General features: G+C 51.2%; 7 protein-coding genes across 7 annotated transcripts; 2 read left to right on the forward strand and 5 right to left on the reverse strand.

The window, feature by feature from the left end:
- Positions 1 to 266: 266 nt before the first annotated feature.
- PENARI_c013G03717 (uncharacterized protein) lies at positions 267 to 4,881 on the reverse strand (the record flags this gene model as incomplete). Its single annotated transcript, XM_022633175.1, has 3 exons — positions 267 to 428; positions 486 to 674; positions 730 to 4,881. The coding sequence occupies 3 exons, from the start codon at positions 4,879 to 4,881 to the stop codon at positions 267 to 269; spliced, it is 4,503 nt and encodes a 1,500-aa protein (XP_022486973.1).
- Positions 4,882 to 5,368: 487 nt separating this feature from the next.
- PENARI_c013G10963 (uncharacterized protein) lies at positions 5,369 to 5,922 on the forward strand (the record flags this gene model as incomplete). Its single annotated transcript, XM_022633352.1, has 2 exons — positions 5,369 to 5,385; positions 5,454 to 5,922. 2 exons carry the CDS (start codon positions 5,369 to 5,371, stop codon positions 5,920 to 5,922), a joined length of 486 nt encoding a protein of 161 aa, XP_022486923.1.
- A 1,779-nt stretch (positions 5,923 to 7,701) lies between these two features.
- On the reverse strand, positions 7,702 to 8,967 carry PENARI_c013G12360 (chitin synthase export chaperone; the record flags this gene model as incomplete). The annotated part of the gene is made up of 7 exons (XM_022633383.1): positions 7,702 to 7,916; positions 7,969 to 8,302; positions 8,356 to 8,449; positions 8,505 to 8,592; positions 8,656 to 8,746; positions 8,810 to 8,845; positions 8,938 to 8,967. 7 exons carry the CDS (start codon positions 8,965 to 8,967, stop codon positions 7,702 to 7,704), a joined length of 888 nt encoding a protein of 295 aa, XP_022486821.1.
- Positions 8,968 to 9,694: 727 nt separating this feature from the next.
- Positions 9,695 to 10,885, reverse strand: PENARI_c013G05186 (dienelactone hydrolase family protein; the record flags this gene model as incomplete). Its single annotated transcript, XM_022633210.1, has 6 exons — positions 9,695 to 9,849; positions 9,918 to 10,029; positions 10,091 to 10,342; positions 10,440 to 10,591; positions 10,654 to 10,737; positions 10,825 to 10,885. 6 exons carry the CDS (start codon positions 10,883 to 10,885, stop codon positions 9,695 to 9,697), a joined length of 816 nt encoding a protein of 271 aa, XP_022487018.1.
- Positions 10,886 to 11,346: 461 nt separating this feature from the next.
- On the reverse strand, positions 11,347 to 13,293 carry erg4 (c-24(28) sterol reductase; the record flags this gene model as incomplete). Its single annotated transcript, XM_022633137.1, has 5 exons — positions 11,347 to 11,358; positions 11,412 to 11,629; positions 11,687 to 12,018; positions 12,067 to 13,113; positions 13,256 to 13,293. 5 exons carry the CDS (start codon positions 13,291 to 13,293, stop codon positions 11,347 to 11,349), a joined length of 1,647 nt encoding a protein of 548 aa, XP_022486994.1.
- A 964-nt stretch (positions 13,294 to 14,257) lies between these two features.
- Positions 14,258 to 16,397, reverse strand: PENARI_c013G07648 (RING-type E3 ubiquitin transferase MAG2; the record flags this gene model as incomplete). Its single annotated transcript, XM_022633271.1, has 2 exons — positions 14,258 to 16,090; positions 16,149 to 16,397. 2 exons carry the CDS (start codon positions 16,395 to 16,397, stop codon positions 14,258 to 14,260), a joined length of 2,082 nt encoding a protein of 693 aa, XP_022486834.1.
- A 1,082-nt stretch (positions 16,398 to 17,479) lies between these two features.
- Positions 17,480 to 19,699, forward strand: PENARI_c013G08356 (mRNA-binding ubiquitin-specific protease UBP3; the record flags this gene model as incomplete). The annotated part of the gene is made up of 2 exons (XM_022633287.1): positions 17,480 to 17,632; positions 17,693 to 19,699. 2 exons carry the CDS (start codon positions 17,480 to 17,482, stop codon positions 19,697 to 19,699), a joined length of 2,160 nt encoding a protein of 719 aa, XP_022486790.1.
- Positions 19,700 to 20,751: the final 1,052 nt, after the last annotated feature.

Consider the following 20,751-nt stretch of genomic DNA (forward strand, 5'->3'; position numbering starts at 1 on the left):
GAGGAAGTATCTAACTGCCTCGGTGCTGAAACCACAACCATCCCACTCATCCCTATTAACTTCCATTCTTCATTGATCCTGGCGTCCTCTCGTATTTTCCTTGTCATGCTTTCGATATCATTACACGTCATACTAGAAAGCCAAAAAAAAAGGAAAACTCCATTGAATGTACCGGTATCAAGATCATGATCATGAATACATCGAACTCATATTGAATTCGGACCTTGCGAGAAGGCAAAGTAAAAAAGAAACAAAGATGCAGGCACTCAAATGGTGGAATGCAGCTCCCGGGTACGACGGGCAAGAGGCGCAATGAGGCGCAGGATTGGGTCGTGCGGGTTGCGCTCGACGATGTTCATGTACAGGGTGTTCAGGCGTTGGCTCATAATGTCCAGGATGCGGGGTGCGACTTCACGGAGGTCATTGTCCTAGAGGGTAAATGGTTAGTTTGGCGAAGAGGTAAGAGGATGGATGTGAGAACATACGTCGGGGTTTGCACTTTGGAGAACCACGTCGAGCCAGTGAAGGCGTTGACCGACGTTGGTCTGCCAGGTAGAAGTCACTGCCACGGCGACGGAGAGCAGAACGATTGCGGGAAGTCGAGACAGGAATGCAGGAGACACTCGAACGAAGAAGTTGTCAAAGAGGTCGGCTTGCTGGTCCGATTGGAGCCACTAGAGTAAAGATGTCAGTAGAAATATCAAATGGGTGAATGATACGGAAACAGACCTTGACAGTGCCTTCCTCATAGCGGCCGGCATTGATACAATGAACGATATCTGCCAGCTCGGCTTCTTCGGGAGTCCGAGGAGTAGGTACCTGGACAGGGGCAGGGGCAGGGGCAGGGGCGGCTTGAGGGATTGGGACAGGCTGAGGCACCGGCTGCTGCTGCTGGGGCATGCGAGCCTGGTTTCCAGAAGGACGTCCAACCGAGGCGCGCTTGTTGACGTTGACGTTCTGGGCCTCGCGCTGAACCTCACGCTGAACCTCACGCTTGGGACTTGGGTGGCCCTGGTTGGCGGCCAAAGAAGCAACGGTCTGGGACAAACCACGCAGTATGTTCGACATTTCCTCGATCTTTGCATTATCAGCCTGGCGCTGTGCTTCGTAGTACTTAATCTGAGCCTGCAAGTGACGCTCCATGTCTGACTCCACCTTCTGTGTGGTACGTCCCAGGCTCTCGAGCATGGGGGCAAGCGAGGTCTGCATGACGCGGATCATTTCAGCCTCAATGCGAGGAGAAAGCTTCTGGGCGAGGGAATCGGTAACACCCTTGATCACAGACGGCTGCTGCATAGCATTGATGACCGCCTTGGGGAGAGCCTGTCGCAGTTCCTCGTTCAACGTGACTCCGAGCTGCTGGGCGACGACGCCGTTCAGCTGCTTGCTGACTGCAGCCGAGGTGCCATCAGTGAGAGTGGGGATCACATCACTCTGAATGCTAGTTGAGACAATGCGGGCCAAGTTCTTCTCGACGTTGTCAGACAGAGAGTCGGAGACCAAGCGCAACACTTGATCCTGCCTGGCAGTCCCGGCAGCATCCCAGTGGCGGCGTTCATCGTCAAATAGACGGTTCAACTTGTCGAATTCAAGCCCAAGAGTCTTGGTGAACTGGGTCGAGACAGTGTTCTCCAGGTTCTGGATATGTCTGCCCAGGGCCTCACTGGAAAGATTGAATCTAGACAAGCTAGGGGTGGCAGACACGGCATGGTCGGCAGCCTGGGTCGCACCCATTGCCGCAGTGGACGAGGCAAGAGACTCGTATTCCTTAGCGACAGGAGGAACCGGAAGAGGCTCGACACCAGCAGTAGCGACAGGGTCCTTTGTCTTTGCCTCAGCGGCGGCAGCCTTCTTCTTCTTTTTCCTTTCAGACTTGTCAGCCACGATGGGCGTCGCTGCTACCTCGGTGGGCTCATCAACAGCCTTCTTCTTGGATGACTTAATGGGTGACGCGTTACGCGAAGGAGCGACACCAGAAGTCGACTCTCCGACATCCGCCTTCTTGGCAGGCTCCTTGGTACCAGCGCGGGACTGGACCGAGACATTGTCGCCATTGATGGAGGGATCATCAGTGGTGAAGCTGGGGAAAGTCGCCAGGTCGCTGATTTCAATGAAGCCGTGCTCCATAGCATCAACCGGCCGAATGACCTTGTTATCGGCTGTCCAGCCCAAGTCCTCCTTCTTGATGTTCAGGCAGGTGACACCACGAGAGTGCATGACGTACAGCTCAAACAGAGCAGACTCCTCAGTACCGCGCTTCTCGGTGGCAGATTTGGAGATGGGAAGGAGCTCCAAGCTTCTCAGCTGGCCCTTGGAACCGAGAGAGATCTCCCGGATTCCACTCAAGCAGGCGGTAGACTCGGGCTTGGGCAGAGCGTTGTCCTTGTCATTGAGGGCTTGGATGTAGGCTGCCTGAGACATCTGAGGCAAGTTGTATCGCGGTGCGGACAGGTGCGCAAAGTATATCGAATTGCGCGTAGGGTGTCCTACAACAATGACCCCAGATGCTGGGTGATAAGCAACACTGCAGATGGCATCAGACTCATTCTCGTGAGGGAACTTCAGCTCCTGCACAGCCTTGCCAAGCCCGATATCCCAGAGCTGCAAGGTGTGGTTTTGCTTCAGTCCGACCAGAACATAGCGCAGCGCCATGGATCGCGAATAAGCACGAAGCTTGTCAAGGAAAAGGACCGAGGTAGGCCAAGACTTCTCAGTCGGGGAACCAGTGACAAAGGTGGTCAAGGGGACCCGGATCTCGGCCGGAGGAGGACCTTCTAGCAAGCTCGCGTCGGCGAGCATATCATTGATATCCCAAAAGCGCAGGCGGCCAGTCTTGTCCAGAGAGGCAATGACAGAATCATCGTCACTGAAAGCAAAGTCCTTGCCGGCTTTACCAGTAGAGATCTTCAAGGCACGCTCCTTGAAGAATTTCTCAGTGTTGACAGTGCGCTGAGTGCCGGAAACGCCATAGGCTGGGTTCATCGCCGCCTCGGGAGAAACAACGTAGATATTCTTGCCCCGTCCAATAGCGAACAGGTTGGTGTGACGAGTGCTCCGCTTAGCCCGCGTTTTCAGCTGGCCACCAGAGGTGTTCTCGTCGGAGGCTGGGAAAGGCGGGAAGACCAAACTTTCACTTTCCAAAGCATCCATATCAAAGAAGTCCTTTCCAGAACGGGAGATCAAAGCCCAATAGACAGAGCCACTGACTCCAATGCCGATGATGGCTTGAACTTCAGAGTCGCCGGCTGTGCAAATAGCGACATTGAACACACGGTCACGGGTGGAACGGAAGACCTGACGGTCACTACCGTCATCCTGTCGAATGATTCTAATTCCACCGGTCTTGGCGAGCGCGTACACAATGTATTCAGAGGTAGCTGCAGTCAACGAACGGTCAAGTTGATCGAATTCCTTCTTCAGACGGGCAATATCCATGACATCGTCATCGCGGAAGGTGTTGAGCTTTCCAGACTGGGGCTTGACAGCAATAGAGATGAACGGCTTCATAGGGAAGTTGTGAACAGAGACAACTCGTTCTTCTTCCTTTTCAGCACTGTCCTCGGCGCTCTCCCAGCTATCAGCCAAAGCCTCGGTGTTCTCATTCGCCTTCTGAGGGACCGGAGCCGTAGCAACTTCCACCACGGTCTCCGTCACAGTTTCGTCGAGCGAGGTGGCGGCTTCCTTGGCGTCGGCAGCAGTCTCACGCAGATTGTTGGCAATCGATGCAAGAACTGACTCAGAGGATTCATCCTTGACAACAGAAACAGCAGCTTCCGCTTCGGCTGCGGCCTGAGACTCACCACTGCTGAGCGAACGGCCAATCTCATCTACGAGACGGCCGACGACACCATTCACAGCCTCGCGCTGGTCATCGTTCAGGACTGGCGAATCTCTTCTCTCCCGAGGAGAAGCAGGCTTGGGAGCCGGCGAAGGCTCCAGCTTAGCAGTAACGTTGATCTTTTGCTTCTGCATAACTTCCACAGCCGGGCTCTGGTTACCCGAGGCAGGCTGGGGAGACTTATTGCGAGGAGAGATAGCGGCCAATTGGTCGAAGGGGTTCACATAGGTGAACATAGAATCCTTTGAAGTAGGGGATGCGACCGTTTCCGGGTGCGCACGACCCTGGGGACTTTCATCCACAACTTCCATGAGAACATTCTTAGTCATCTCGACCTGAGGCTCATTGACTGCAGCAGAAACCTGGGCTGTAGCCTGGGCGGACGGGTCGACAGGAGGCCCGGACTGAGAACGGTTGAGCAGACGAAGCAACATGTCTTGCGTGTTCTCATTAGGACCCTCGGGATGACCAGATTGAAATCCTGGGGGAACAGCAGCTGGGGCAGCTGCGGGGGCCGCAGGAGCACCAGTGTTCTGACCGAACAAACTAGCAACCAAATCAGACGCGGAAATGTTTCGTCCGTGCGACGAGGAAGGTTCGTGGACTGGCGGAGAGCGTAGGTGTTCAGCGACAGCAGCTGGGGCCTGAGGCTGAGAGGTAGCACCAGCACCCTGGTTGAATCTGAGCAGGCTCAAAAGGTCGACAGCACGGTCAGGGTTGTTCGGCATCTGCGGCTGATGAGGCCATTCACCACGAGGAGTTGGCACGTTCGGGCTTATGATGTCGGAGCCCTGGCGTGGTGGAGTGTTCATGGGTGCGGGACTCTGGATTGTCGATGACACGGATGGATGATGGTAGCCGTGTGACTGAGGATGGGGGTAGCTCTGACCGTCATAGGGCTGTTGAGGATGCGGCGGGAACATGCCAGGCTGGTAGTGCGATTGGCGCTGAGCCTGAGGATTATCATGGCCGGGAGTGTTCGAAGGGGACGGACGGGGACGAATGCTGGCCAAGAGGGCCTGGAGATCGTTAGGGGTGGACATTTCTGCCGCACGCCTTGGTTACAGGCGACCTCCGTTTGATGAATCCAAGCTTTGCAAAGCTCTCAGAAGCTCTGCTTCGAGAGCAGCAGGGGGTAAATAAAGTTCGCAAGCTAAAATGAGCAATGAAAGAGCGAATCAGAGAAAAGTTCGAGCAAAGAGAGATGAAATTGAAGAGTGTAGGGCGAAGTAGAAGAAGGGTGAAGGGAAGAAGAGTTCACTGGTAATATTGTTCGGGCGTGGGTGTGGCTGTGGCTGATAAATGTGGCGCACGTGTGGCTGATATCTCTTGCCCGATTCGCGTCATTCAGGTCTACTTTTACTTCAACGTCTCTCAACCCTCTGTCTGTTTTGATAATCTACTAAGTGACCAGGCTGGTCTCACTCGACTATCAAGCCCGAGAGCTTCAAACGACAACCATCATCCCCAGTGCCGATTTGCCTGCGCCCTTCCGTTGGAAGGCAAGCGGCCCGCAATCGCCTTCACATCATGTTCTGCCTACGAAGGTGCGTGAAATCTAAGAGTAACCTACATGCTAGACGATTCAAGCTGACATGACTGAAATGTACTACAGTTGGCTACCTCTCCTCTTCATCCCGACCAACGCATCACCACTCTTCATCGTCTCATTCGTCGCCTTAACATACATCATCCACCGGCCATGTGTCTATTGTTCGGCCCTTCTCCTGATCCTCTTCGTATCATCATGTCACTGGTCAGACCGCTGCATATTTGACCTGCGAAGTAACTGGTTTGCCCCGCGGTACAGCTCGGAAACTAGCGACTACAGTGCTATTTCGGGCAACAACGCTTCAGTTGCGGCGCCTAGCGATGGAATGGCAGGATTCGTTTTCGATACTGTGAACTCCACCGCGAAAGCTCTGGCTGGTGCTGCCATGGAGGGTGTGCAGCAGCGACTCGCCCCCAATGGATTGGAGTCAAGCCCCGACGAGTGGACTGGAGTCGGACTAGAATGGATGCGCAGTCTCCTCGGCAGACGGGAATGGACTCTCCCATGTGTGGATGTGAAAGTCCGGCTTTGAGGAGAATCTTGTCAGGCAGGACTGCCTGCCTTCTCTCTTGGCTAGTTTTTCTTTGCAGGCCTTCTGTGTAGGCCTGCATGGCCCTTGGGAAAAGAAGCTGCAACAAAATCACACGATACTATACTCCCTTTCCTTGTATTGTGGCTTGATATTCTCAATAAACGCTCATGAATGACCACTTGTTGATTGTACATACCCCCATTGGTATTAATTAGACTGCTACAAAATAAAGCGTTGTTTGACACGTGAACGGCTACCATCTACCGCCTAAGAGGAAAATCCCTATAAAAAGCGTGCTTTGGCATTCGTGCAAACGAGACATATATCCAGGTCTGACCTCGAGCCCAAACTAAACATGATCGGCATGACCAAGGTCTTGATCGCCTCCTGTAGCTGGAGCTGCCACTGGACAAACGCCAAGGGCCGTCAGAACATTGTTTAGCAACGGGATACAAGCAGCACACGAGCAGATCTAGTATCGAAGCTATTAGCTTCTCCCGTTCCTACTTTCTAGGAGCTAATGTAATATACCTGTGTCATAGAAGTCGTCAAACACTTCTGCAGAGCAGCCGGATCACCATTAACAATAGCATTTGCAATACAAGTAAGCTGAGCAGTAAGGTTAAGACAAGCCGCGAGACTACATGCCTCCGGGAGCATAGGGACGACATCTAGATTTTGTTGGAGCACTATGTATACAGTCCGTTAGTTTGCCGGCCTTGAGTTTTGATATAGCAGTCCCCAGATATCATAAGAAGTAAGTGTATACGTATGCTTTGGTTTCGGTGATTAGATGTATGATTCGCGGTAGTCGAGGCGAGGCCCGAGGCGAGTATAAGGGCAGTAATGTGGAAACGCATATTGAGTAAAGGAACTTGTATGGAAAGGAGCTTCTCAAAGGTTGATTCGCTTTGCAGATTTGGCCACAGGTGGACTAATTCACGGTATTGCTGGATTGAATGAGAGGTTATATACAATCGGAAGTGTGTGGGATCCTTAGTAGACTGAAAGAAGGACGTGGACAGAGAACACGGGGCAAGCGTGCCTGTCTGGCCGAATGTCACATTCGTGAAGGGTTGGCGCATCGATATATGAGGCAAGGTCAAGCTAGGATGTCACACCGGGTCACATTTGGAGATTTGTGCTTCCTTGTTGTTTGAATTGGGGTAAAGTTAGGTAGTATCCAACCTAGTCCCAGATACAGCCGATATAAGAGGATTGGCTTGTGAACAAACTCACATGAAAATGTTTTCTGTGGACTGCGTGGTCACCGGCTATTTCATAGATCTATGGGTGTACAGGACGGGAGGGAAGGCTGAAAGTCGGTTGTTTGACATAGATTACTACAACTAAGTACATTGCTGAGAGGTATCTGACAATAGAAAAACAATAAAGCATGCATAAATGCCAACGGAGAAGGGGCCGTCCAGTCTAAAACCAGGCAGATCGAAACTCCCGCAGGTATTTTGATAGAAGAAAAGCATAAAAGGGCTAGACCAAGTCACAACGCAAGACATGAAAACCACCGTGGAGGCACATAAGGATGGGATGGCAGGTAAATCGTGAAACATGACCGAGGATGTGGTATCACAATATTAATAGCCCTGTTCCAAGGTTCAAAATTGAGACTCGTCACAGGCATGAAAGCAGGGACGTTGAATGATTGCCGGAAAAGGATGTTATGTATGGCAGAAGAACTGATAACGAAAAATTTGCACGCAAGAAGTCGAGGTATTGAATGGAACAAACACAGCCGGAATCATGGAACTAAATATCAAATCAGTTGTAACCACCCCCTCCCACGGGAAGGGGCCAATCGTCTTCAGTGATACTGCTCCAGAAGGTCCAGACTCCGGAGACAGCAAGGAGAGTGAAGAGGGTCTCGAATAGAGCGCCGTTGATCTTGCCATCCGACGCCTGGCAAAGGTGGGTACTGATCACATAGTTGAAGATTTGACCAATGGCAAACAGCAAGGCAGCACCGGTAAGATACACTGTTACACTGTTAGCACGTAGTCCGTTTTCCTCGGCATAATGCACACTTACACATTGGTCGGAACTCGCCCAGAACCCGAAGTACCAGGACGGCCTCTAGAACATAGAACAACACGAGGCAAACTAGCGGGAACAGCTGGTATAGGACGTAGAGAGCGATATTGCGATTGGGCGCATCATGACTTGACTGGAAATGGCCAGTCCAGTCGAATCCAGTGTCCAGGGCGATATAGCCAGTACCAATGAAGAGAACCGCAGCAGATGCGCAAATCAGACCGATTGAAGCTGGTGTACCGTCGTCAAGAAGCTGGAAGCCGACTAGCGCGTTCATTAGAAGAACCCAACATGTCGCAGTGATCGTCGCAATGTGCACCGCAGTAAAACCCTGAATATCCGTCAGCCGCAGCCCTGTGTTGACATGAAAACCCATGTATCTACCTTCCGAACCGCGTCGCTCAGCGGGAAACCGCCCACAGTGAAGATCTCGCAGATCTCAATGATGATAAATCCGAGCAGGAACAATTGCATTTCCCTGTCCAGGCCAATCCGTCAGTTGTTGTTTTGTCTTAGATCCCAGCAGTTCGTACCTGCGCCCGACAGCGGCGTGCTTCTTATCCGACCTCCATAACATGCCCACAGTCAAGACAATTGCGATAAAGGCGAGCAGAATTGACCCTGTCTCAGATCAGCCACCATCCTCAATAATCCCGTTGTTTACCCATCGGTCTGTGCTCGTACCTAGGTTCCGAAGGTGTCTGTCTCCGCTCAGCTGAATGCCGACCAGATCGCACGCGCCGAAGGCATCGGCAGCGGTCTCATTGGTGAAAAGCTATACGTAAAAAAAAAATCCAGTCAGTTGACATTCAAGCGACAAAGGGAGAAGTTCTCATACATTGCAGACGGGTAATGTCGAATCGCGACAGAAGTCCTGTCATACCCAATGGGCGTGCGGTCAGTCTCTATTGGACGGGAGGAGCGGTCTCGAGGCCGATCATTCATAACTCAACAGTTATAACTCACGTGGAAATTGCCGAATTGAGTCGAACCCATGGTGAATCGCCAAGCGAAGGCGAGGTAAGACGGTGTTTGGCGAAGCGAGTGTCGAAGCTAGACCAAGATTTTGTGAATCCCCTGACCCGCGCTGAGGACTGGTCAGAACCGCTCGGCGACGGATCTCAGGGCAAAGAGTAGCAGGAGGCTTGAGAGAGAGTCGGAGCGTGTGTGGGAGGGGACAGAGATGAGAGTCCCAAGTAGCGGGTTACTCGAACGGGGAAGCACCGGCGCTAGTGTGGCTTAGGCGTTGCTCTAGCAAAAATCTTGGAAGTCTGAAAACAAGACTGAAAATAAGGGCTCATAACATTAAGCTAAAATCTTCAATACTAAGACAAGGGGAAACTTGAGGTTCCATGGAGTGGCAACGGTCATACCCATGGATTGCTCGTGCTAAGAATAGAAGAGAGATATCCCAGTTGCACTCACTACTCAACACTCACTGTATATATGTCTTCACTACTGTATCAACACAGCACAGACTTGATCGTCACAGTGGATACTATAGCTGTAGCTGTCTATCCCTACACTTCGGTCTAGAACAAAGTCTTTCCTAAAAAACCCTTGCTGAAGAATGGTCGGCCAGGCGACTGATATCTGCTATCCCCAAATCGCGGCTTATACAAATGCTATGTTTTGCGTCTGGCGGAATAGTTCTGTTAATGATACCCCTTTGCTGATCCAGTTGATTTCCCAATTATTGGGTTTCCTGCACACCTTCCCTTCCTTAACAAACATCCTCAATCACCTGCTCCTTACCATCGTGCTCGCCCAGATCCAGCTTCAGAGTGCGACCAAACAGCTCGAGCAGCATCTCAAAGCAAACCTTGGTAATAGCCGGATCGTAGCGGCCCTTGCTGAGCTCATCGCGGATAAAGGCATCTAGAGGAGTATTCTCGTCAGCTCACATGTATCTATACCCCTATCCCAGAACCATGTGTGCAACTCACGCTGTGCCCACGCAACCTCGTAGAAGCCAAACAAGACGCCCTTCTCATGCAGGGTCTTGCGAATGAGGTCTCGTCCCTCGGGCGGGACGTGGTTATCGTTCTTGCCGAAGATCTAAGATACAGTAGTCAACAACCAATCAAGCAAGGTAATTTATATATCGTTTCGAACATACCATCAACATCTCACCCTTGATATCGCCAGCCCGCTCCAAGCTGTCATCATTCTTGCCCAGGGCGAGGGTCTTGCTATGGATATCCGTAGCAAAGTAGCACACGGAGGCCTTGACTCGCGCATCTAGCGCACAGCGATAGGCCAGATGTCCACCAAGGCACATGCCCGTGGCACCGACGCGGCCGTTGCATGTGGGCAGCGAAAGCAGATAATCCACACTGAGACTAGCGTCTTCGTCATAGGCCGCGAGTTTCTAGGGCTATCAGCTTCGGCAACCCAGGAAAAAAGCAAGTAAATGGATTGTAGAAATAGAGAGGATGCAATTGATGCACAAGATTCGATTTGCGTACCTTACCAATCTTCCATGCGTTTCCCTTGTCCGTGTCTTCGGCATCGTACTTCAGAGCTTCCGGGCCGGTGAATTCGTGGTAGCTTGACGGGGCGGCACAAATGTAGCCCTGGCCTGCGATCTGGCGGGCAAAGCGTGCCACGGGACCGGTTACTGTTATTATGTTATTGTCTGTAACAAGAATCGAGCATTGAGGGTTGGTCCGCTCCACGCACCTTGATAGATCTCGCTGAAGACAACAACGCCGGGGAATCGGGCGTTGGGGTAACCCGGAATCGTCGGGTGGAAGACATAGATGCCTAGTAGAGGGTTAGCACATATATCATAAAGCAAGATTGAATTTACGTAGGCAAGTGGGATAGTGTAAGGATGCAAAGTGTACTTACGCATTTTGCCCTGCCCGTCGGCCGTGGTGGGCACATCGACATGAGATTCCTGGATCAGCATTATGTATGGTGTATATTCGCTTTCTTGACACCAGCAATACTACCCCGGGACAAATTGGAAGCCAATTGGTATGAAACGAATTGAATACAGAGCTGCGCGGAGGAGTGAAATCATTATCGATAAGGCGCGGGGGTCAGTCATGTGCTTGGCATATCAACCTCGCGACGTTCTATACTTGGAGCCCCAATTGCCATAGAAGAGGGATAAGAGTTAAATTGAATATAATTGAAGCTTTAGTTGATTGATTTATCATTTGCAAAACCAGGTAAACCTTCACCAAGTGACCCGTCATCACAGTCGTACAGAAACCGATTTTGGATTATCGCAGGTATTAATCTATTTGACGTTTTATACATAGAGTATCCTCTAGTTGGAAAAAAGGGTCTACTGAGACCGGAAGAGAGAAAAAGTCTCGACCCAATTGCCGAGATCTTACTTAGCCCCAAAACAGCAGGCTGTGATTAGAAGACGTACTGCGAAGTAAAGTCAGCAACATTTTTGAAGTGGTTCAGAGAGAGAATCTCACAGGAATGAACAGGTAAGGCACCTGTCTTTCATATTCAAGCCAAGTCTCACCGTACTTGGTGCGACACCGCTGGATGTCACGCAGAGCACGGTGGCTGATCATGCAGGCGAAGAAGACTGGGTAGAACCAGGGGAATGGGCTTGAGAAGCCGGTGATCAAGCCCCAATTCAGGGCGAAGTAAAGATCGCACGAGTAGTGGATCTTGCGGGCCTTGCCATCTGCACAGAATATTAGCATTGGAAATTGCAGGTTCATGTGACACAGAATAAACTTACACCACCCATCCACAAGAATCTTGGAGCCATCCTCAGCAGTGAGAGTCTTGGGGTTCTCCACGGTCTGCCATGGGAGCTGGGGGAAGGTGTTGCGGGCCACCATGGTGCCACGCTCCTGCTGGCGGAAGCGGTTCTTTTGGCTGTTGGTGGTATCCCAGACCCAGTAGACGAACAGATAGGCGATGTAGAGGAAGGCAAGGAAGTACCGGTTCCAGTGGTACTCGGCGGGGTCGTGGTTAGCCAGGTAGATAGTGCAGTGGCAGTAGCTCAGAGGCACACCAGCTAAGTTCCAGAAGATAAGCATGAAGCCCCACTTCTCGTAGTACATGTCCCTATAAAACGTTAGGGTTATCCAAACCAATTTCTGGAATTCCTCTTACCAGGTAGAAACAATGCATTCTTCGCCCTTGGAGCATGCGTTGGCGTAGAGGAAGTGAGCCATGACAAGGAACATGACCTCACCAGACACGTAGCCGTACATTTCCCACTGGCGAGCAGCGGCACCCATAGACAGGCCCAGCAGGATATACCAGGGAAGGCGAACCTCGAAGAACATCTTGAAATCGAGGATCTGGAACATGCGCGGGTTGAGCTCAGCACCCATGAAGAAGTCGTAGATCGGGTAGCCGGTCATACGGTGCTGGGCACCACGCGCCAAAGCCGAGAAGTAGGCGATGAAGGAAACCAAGTATCCAGACAGGATGGCAACACTGAGCAAAGGTCCAAATTCATCAATGATGGTGTACAGCTTGAAGAGGCCGGTGGCGTGCAAAATAAGAGCAAGTCCAATGCTAGTGTAGAAAGACCACACAGCGGAGCAGTAGTAGGGTAGCTGCTTGCCACCCATGTGCGGCAGTGGCCGTCCCGAGACGCTCACGCCGGGGAGAAGCAGGTAGCAAGCACCCTCGAAAATGAAGAAAACCCAGTAGATAGCCCACGCCTTGACCGAGGGGAATGCACCGGTGTAGACCAGATCGACCAGGTGTGCGAAGAACTCGCCATAGCTCTGACCCTCCGCAGGGTGAGGGAACTTGCCATCGTAGTAGGTAGCGCCAATCCACATGTAGTACATGAGCATGGGGAATCCAATCATCATAGATAGAACTCCCAGCGAGCCACCGAATTCAAAGTGACCGCTGTAGTCAACCTTGGGGTCAAGGCCTTCCTCCCAGCCATCCACAAGGCGCGACTTGGATTGCGGCTTGGACCTCGATTTAGGCGTGGCAGCCTTGCCATTGGTCGCGGCCTTCACCGGAGTATCATCCTCTTCAATCTTGATCTTGGCCGAGGTGCGACGACGGGTGGCCGACTTGGATCGCTCATTGGAGGGGGAATCGAGCACCTCGTTCTCGCTGCCGTCGAACACGGAGCTGTTGCGGGTGACACGACGGCCGGGGGTTTCAATGAACCCAGGGCGATCCATTTTCCTATTACAAAGGAGGGAATGTTAATTAGGCTGACAGAAATCTACAAGATAAAGTTCGCTGGGGGGAATTGGCAAGATATAACCACCACCTTGAATTCAGGGTGTGGATACGTCGCAACAGGGATCCGGTGGGAACTACTTACTTTGGGGTCTTCCCCGTTTGAGAACGGGTTAAAGTCATGGTCGCTCAATCGGAAGACCAAGGTTCCGACTGCAATTGAGGGAAAGGAGGAGAAAAAGAAGGTAAAGGGGAACGAGAGTGGGTAAAAGCAAGAATTGTTCTGAATGTTTACTTTGTTCACTCCCCGTTGATTACATAATATATTGGAAAATATTCTGACCCGGTTCTACATATTTTCAGGCTCTAAGTTAAGTTATATCTAGTGTGGAAAGGCCCTTTTTTTTTTTTTTTCAATTGCAGAGTAGAGCATGGATACAAGCTGCTGCAGAGCAATTGCGTTCAGTCAACTGTATGAACTACGTGAAAATCATGTAACTATCTACAGAACTCAACGGAGTACTTACAATTAAAGGGGGAAACATTTAACGTTACTGCAAATTACCGGGACGTAGACCTTCCGTGCACCTCCCCACAAAGCAATTTAACTAGTTAGAGCCGATATAACCTGAATTACTGAGATGGTCCATGGCTCTAGTGTAGTGGGGGCTCGTTGTCAACTGCCTCTTTGTCGTGCCAAGTCCTTCATGGCTTGGAATCTGGAGTAAATGGATATTCTCTTCACCGAACATAACATTATTCTACTAAATTCGTCCTAAATGTATCCTGTTCCTATTTTGACATTTGTATTCTTTTTCACGGTTGTTTGGTGACACTTTCTTCAAGGATTTCTTTTCCGCAAAAGAAGGTGATTGGTAAATGTGTACTGTATTTGTATTCAAGGTCTGTATTTGTATGTTTATTTCATTCATGTCGTAGAAAATCCAACAGTAAAACTGGAATGCGAACTTAGACCGTATTCGCACAAGACTCAGAAACATTCGGTGAGATGGTAAGTATAATAATGTAGTAGAGGATGATGGGGATCGAGGAAGGTAAAAACAATAAAACTCCAACCCATGCTCTCCAATGTATAAAACTTGGACCCATATAGACAACAGAGAGAGAGGACTCCCCCAGTAGAAATTTACGCTCCTCTTTGAATGTTAGTAGACATCAAGGTGATCTTGTTTTTCTTCTTTTTCTTGCCGCCAGTTGATGGACCAGGATTTTGATCTGCAATAGCTGTTTGGGCCATTAGATCAGACTCTTGCTGAGCGAACAGCTCATCTTCCCAACCCTGTCGCCAGCCGTCGCTGGGAACAACTCGTGGAGCTTCAAGGCTGGGTGAGAGCGAGGCCACTGCCGTTGTTCCCCAGACAGTACGGGTGCCTGGGGGGCTAGCAGAAGGGGAGGCCAAAGCCCCAAATCCTGACGATGCGCGTGGAGGGGAGGCCGATGAAGTGCCGACGTCGAACAGCGAAGGGTCGACATTGTTAGGCAGCGGGTGGAAATCACGAGCAGAGAAGGGAGCTTCACTGGAACCTCCAAAGCTTGGTCGCTTGCGTCGAGCAGCAGCCCATCGTTCGTCATCTTCTTTTTTCTCCGCACGGATCCGATCCTTTTCTTCTCGTGATTCCTTCTCTCGATTACGCTTTCGCCTTCTATCGGTCTCAGTGCGAAATTGCGCCAAGATCTCAGGGACAACTACGTCCCTCCAATCACATTCGAGGAAGTTGACCTCACATCCTTGTGGAAGGTGTCCGAGGTATTTCACTCGCTTGCGAAGTTCATCGTCAATGATATGACCAGTTGATATGTGCTCCACTCGTGGTAGAATAGTTGCAGGGAATTGTCCATATTCCCCAAATGCAGCCTTTAAAATGCGGATGTCGAGAGGCGAGAGATAAAACTGAGGTAAGGCCTGATAGAAATAATAGGGCTGTTCTGACCTGGAAGACGGCTGCTTTTCCTTGTTGCGGCCTTTGTCCTTAGACTTGGAGCTGGGTTCTGTATCAAGGTGGACCCCGTCCATAGAATGGGAAAGATGGTCTGGTTCATCTGATGTAGCTGGCGTAGATGTGAAAGTTGCTGAAGAAATACCTGCAGACGCCGGTGCAACAGAGCGTTCCTTGGCTGGCCGGACCTCGGGCGGATTGCCAATACCTTTCAGCTTTTCTTTGGCATCTGTGATGGAACCGATTGCCTTTCGCGTCCAGGTATTTTCATCACCAAAAAGAAGCTCATCCTCAACTTCCTGTTTGCGGAGATCCTCAATTTCGGAATCATACTGGGAGGTCATGTATTCTTCACCTCCTTTCATGATTCGGGCATAGTCTGCTACTTCCGCAACATGATACCATGGAATATCCTCGCCTGGTCCAAGTGTCTCGGACCCATCACGAGGAAGAGCAAGGGTACTGCCTGATCCTCGCTTCATCAGTCGCAGTACCACATCACCACCTTCAACAGGTAGATCGCCTTCCTGGCCACGGAACCACCGAACAGGACGGGTCTCCGAAATGTAGATAGAGTCCCAGCAAATGGGACACTTCTTCCACCGGTGCCGTTTTTCAGGCACAGGATTGTCATCATCGGACGAGTGCATGTATCGAATAAGACATGGGAGACAGAAGATGTGACCACATCGTGCCATTCGTGGCGCTACCGGAGTAGACAAGCAAATAGGACAACCGGCAGCCTGTGTCTGAGCAGAAGCGAGCACTTGAAGAACAGACGCCCAGTCGAGATGAACGTCTGCGTTGGCTGCTTGCGCATGGAAGTTTTGATTTGGCATCACGATAAATCTGTAATTCGCATGAACATAACGTGCTTTGTCCACAGTAGCTGCTCCCCAGGAGGTGTACCGCCGGGCATTGCGAGGAGGCGGTTGGTATTGCGGGCGTGGAGGGAGGGAGAAGTTCATCAAGTGAGTGATGGACGTCTGTCCCTTACGACTGGTAGTTGACTTCATGGCGGCCTAAGTCGGATTCGAGGTCAGCAGGCGACTCTAATTCAAGATAAACCTGTTAACCCACCGATTCGTTATACTCGTCATCATCCAACAGCCGAGGTTTTCTCTGCCGGTTGTGTTGGTCCTTACGAGCCTGGTTATTCCTTGGAGCAGGTGAGTTCCTGGAGGATGGACCAGCTTTAAAATTTCCAGAGCTTCCACGTCTCTGAAAGCTGTTGTCCGTGGGAGCTGTGGGGTGGTATGCTGGAGACGAGATCGTAGAGATGTTTACCGCTTTTGAAGGAGGCGGGTTTTGTCCTGCATTGGATGACATCTCTCGGGAATGTTGACCGTGCACCAACAAACGTTCAGCCTCGCTGCAGAAAGCGGCTTAACGGGAATGAGGACCAACAACCTGTTGGAAGGCGAGGGGCTTTGGATAAACCGGCTGATAAGAGGCCAATCAGCTCTCAGATTGCTCTCAGCTAGTCCTCAAATTGAGTCATCCACCAAGTGTAGGCTGGAACTAGAGAAAAGAATGAACAGTGGCCGTAAAGGCCTTGTAAGAATAACGTGTAGACCGAGCCAGGACGGCCCTCAGGGTGCCAGTTGATGTACAGAAAGTCCGAGGAGGGGCGACGGTTACATAACCGCCATAGCTCACGTGATCTAACCAATTCGCTCTTCAGCTACATTTCGTTTGACGCATGGAGGCCTGCTGCCTCATCTCGTATTTCTTTGTTTCTTTTCACTGGCCTCTCATCCAACTTGTCGGCTCCTTCCGCGTGAGAGCGACTTGTACAGTGATCTTTTTTCTTTTACTCCGACGGAATTTGCCATCTCCTTCCAAACAGTTCCAGCGATCCAACCCAACAACTCTCCCCAACCTATCCTCAGTCTTCGCCTAGCAATATAATTTACACACCGCCGAGGCCATTATGGCTGCGTAAATGCGCCCGCAGCTTCATATTTAGGTCCAACTTGACTACCATCGCGTATGGCACTCATTTGAGGTAAACGCGTGACCAACCGTCAAGGCAATTTCTCTCAAGCCTGGTCAAAATGAATCATCATCTGCCCGCAATGCAGCATGGGCAGCCCGTGCCTCCCCAGCGACGCCAGCAGGATTTTCCCTATAACACCGTTCCCCCGAACATGCGCTCTTCGCCATACATGGGGTACCATCCACACATGAATGGCAACATACCTCAGTCCTTCGCACCGCACGCATACCCTCAATGGTACCCGCCATATGGCCATATTCAACAGATGCCGCAACGTCCATACCAGCCGCATCCTTATAGCCCAATGATCGTATCCTCATACCCTCATTCGCAACCTGTTATGGCGCCCACTCATCTCCCCCCTCATTCGATGCCGATGCAACAAAGAATCCCGACTCCTCTACAATCGATAATGTCTCCATCCATCCCGATTTCGTCGCTTCATCCCGAAATGCACGAACATCCCGCCGTGCCTCAACCGGTTCAAGTATATCCTGTCGCTTCCCCATCACCGCGATGGGAGCCGAAGTCAAGCCTTCCACCTAAGCCCGACTTCACCGCGCCTGTGAGTTCCCACAACAAATCCTTTAAACCATACCCGAATGCTCACTAACAAACAATATAGCTTCCTTGGCTGTCTGTCCCCGAGCAGCCTTTCCCGGCTAGAGTCCCACGCAGACGTCGCAAGGGCCGTGTGATGCAATATTCGGTTGAACTGCCTGATAAAGACGCGCAAAAGGTCACTGAGGTCGACAACCAAGAAGAAACTAAGCCATCTTCATCTATTCAAGCACCCTCGGAACCCCAAACCCCGACTACTACATTCCAACAGTCGGATACCGACTCCACGCAGCCTACCACACCTTCCTCCACGGCGAGATCACAGGCTCACTCCAAGTCTTCAAAGCCTGCCCCTGCTCCCGTGGTCCCAGTAGTGCCGAATGTCCCAGCCACCCCACGTCGTCATACCAAAGACAGCAGCAGCGTCACATCTGGAACGCCCAAATCTACTGCAGCGACTACTGTAGAGACGGAAACTGACACGGCTCCTGTCGCTGAAGCCAAGACAAGTTCTCCTGTTCCTGCCACAAACAAGCGCTGGGCCGATCTGGTCCGCTCCAAGCCATCTGCAAAGCCAGCGGGCACCGCCACCCCCGCGTCGGTCACATCGAATGGAGTACCTCAGAAGAGCGAATCGCTCGCAGATGTCCTGGTCACACTAGGTGAGGATGCAACTCAGTACAGTGATAAGATTGCGTTCCTGGAGCCTCGAGGTCTTGTCAACACTGGAAACATGTGCTACATGAACTCGGTGCTGCAAATTCTTGTCTCATGTACGCCATTTTACCAGTTCCTTGATCATCTTGGCCGCCGAGCTTCGCATAGCTTCCATAGCGATCTTCCTTTGATCGACGCGATGATTATGTTCATGAAAGAGTTCCGCGTTATCGACGCTGCAACGTCGGAAGATCAGCTGCGCCTCAGGTTGAAGCCTACCGAGCTTGAGCAATATGGTGAAGCTTTCATTCCAGAGTTTGTCTACGAAATGGTCCGACAGCTACCAAGATTCAGAGACATGCGCCGTGGGCACCAACAAGATGCCCAAGAGTTTCTCGGGTTCCTCCTTGAGGAAATGCACGAGGAGTGCGCTCGTGCATCCAAGTATACATCGGTCAAAACCGAAGAATCCGATGATTCTGGCGCTGATGGATGGCTGGAAGTTGGCCACAAGCAAAAGGCAGCGGTGACACAACTATCTGGCTCCATCGCCACGGAGTCTCCAGTCACTAGAATCTTTGGTGGCAAGCTTCGATCAGAATTTAAGGTGCCTGGAAACAAGACTTCTGTCACCTTGGAACCTTATCAGCCCTTGCAACTGGATATCGGATCGCATGATGTTCACAACATTCTCGACGCTCTTAAGGGTCTGACCAAGCCAGAGAGTATCCAGGGTGATTTCAATTCATCGCGTGGTCCCAACGTCACTGCCACGAAACAAATCTTCATTGAGACCTTGCCTCCTGTCCTTATCCTTCATCTGAAGCGATTCCAATATGACAGTTCTACTGGAGCGACCCAGAAGATTTGGAAGAAGGTAGGATATCCTCTGGATTTGGAGCTGCCACGGGAGGTTTTCCCGGCCCACCAGCGTAACGCCATGGCGGCCCAGGGAGGCCCCCCTAAGTATCGTCTTATGGGAGTCATTTACCATCACGGAAAGAACGCCAGCGGCGGCCACTACACGGTCGATGTTCGTCGCCAGGAAGGCTTGGAATGGATTCGTATGGACGATACTATCATCCGTCGCGTCCGCAGCGAAGACGTGGCGGAAGCCGGTGGCGAGGAAGATCCCAAGGTACTTGCTGCGGCTCTGGAACAACACAAGCAGAACAAGACTCTCAACGGCAACATTTTCGACCACATTGACCAGGATGACATGGAATCAGCTGATAGCGACAAGGGCTGGAGCCAGGTCAACGGCAACGGTATCAGCGGACATGCGAGCAAGAAATCTGTCAACGGAGTCACTCCGTCCCCCGGTCATTCGTCTGGCGTGCGTACTCCAATTGGCCGCTTTGGCTCCCGCGATAACAAGGTTGCCTACCTGCTGTTCTACCAACGCATGGATTGAGGCCCCTAGCAGTAAAAGGGTCCTTTTGACATGGTCCTTTACGCAGCCATCTCGTCCAGCCTCAGCAGTAGGCTAGACAATTTCTCCCATGCATTCAAAAGCATCATACCCTTAGTTTCTGCGGCATCAAATTCTGTGTCGCTTCTACAAATCCATGCATTGAACCCTCACTTGCAGCGATTACCTCCGCCTGTTTTTACAGGCCATACATATCATTTCACCACAGCGGCGTGCTTGAATCTCCCAGCTCGCCATTGCACATGAACACAATACAGTGGGCTCGTCACGGGTAGGATGCGGCATAGAGTATGGCGGACCCTTTGCATTACATCCATCCCAGCATCTCGAATTTTCACACAGCCCGGACCTCAACCCCGTGGCTAATCACCATCTTCTACCTCTGCTTTACAAGCATTCACTCATGGGACGGTCCTAACCCTTCCCCCTTTTGCCTTTTATGTGCCATCATGAACCTCGGGCAATCTTCAACTTTGCAATACCCATTGTCTCTTGAGCCACGTCATTTTCTTCCTTTTTCATCTATCTCTGGGCTGTATCTTATGGGAACGTCGAATCTCGGTTTTTATATCCCCTTTCCGTTTTCTCATGGACACACATTCGAAGCCATATTTTGGCCTTGCGCAAGAGGCGCAGGGAGGGCGGAGGAAGTGGCCATTATGCTACTTTCTTCCACGTTGCCTTCCAATTTACTTTGCTTTTCCTTTTATGTACTTTGCCGTGTCGATCGACATTTGGCCATGGACGCAGGAGAATCTGTGACGATGTCATGAATTTCCTTGCTCTGATTTTGTTGTTTGCATAGATCGCGGGTGTGAAAAAAAGGGCTGAGCTTGTTCAGCCCCGGGGCGTCGGGGTCATCTGAGCTTGTTTGTTGTGAGGTGATACGAGCGAGTTGTGGAAGCTACACGGTGTGAGGAAGGGATTGGAGTGTCGATGGAAGGGCCAAGGTGGCCTGCTGGTGGTTTGGATGGCTATCTGCATCTAAGCGAGGGGAGAATGTCGGGACGTAGGTATACTCTAAAAGCCTGTCA

This window comes from Penicillium arizonense (assembly GCF_001773325.1).
Source record: "Penicillium arizonense strain CBS 141311 chromosome Unknown PENARI_contig013, whole genome shotgun sequence".
Taxonomy (NCBI): Eukaryota; Fungi; Ascomycota; class Eurotiomycetes; order Eurotiales; family Aspergillaceae; genus Penicillium; species Penicillium arizonense.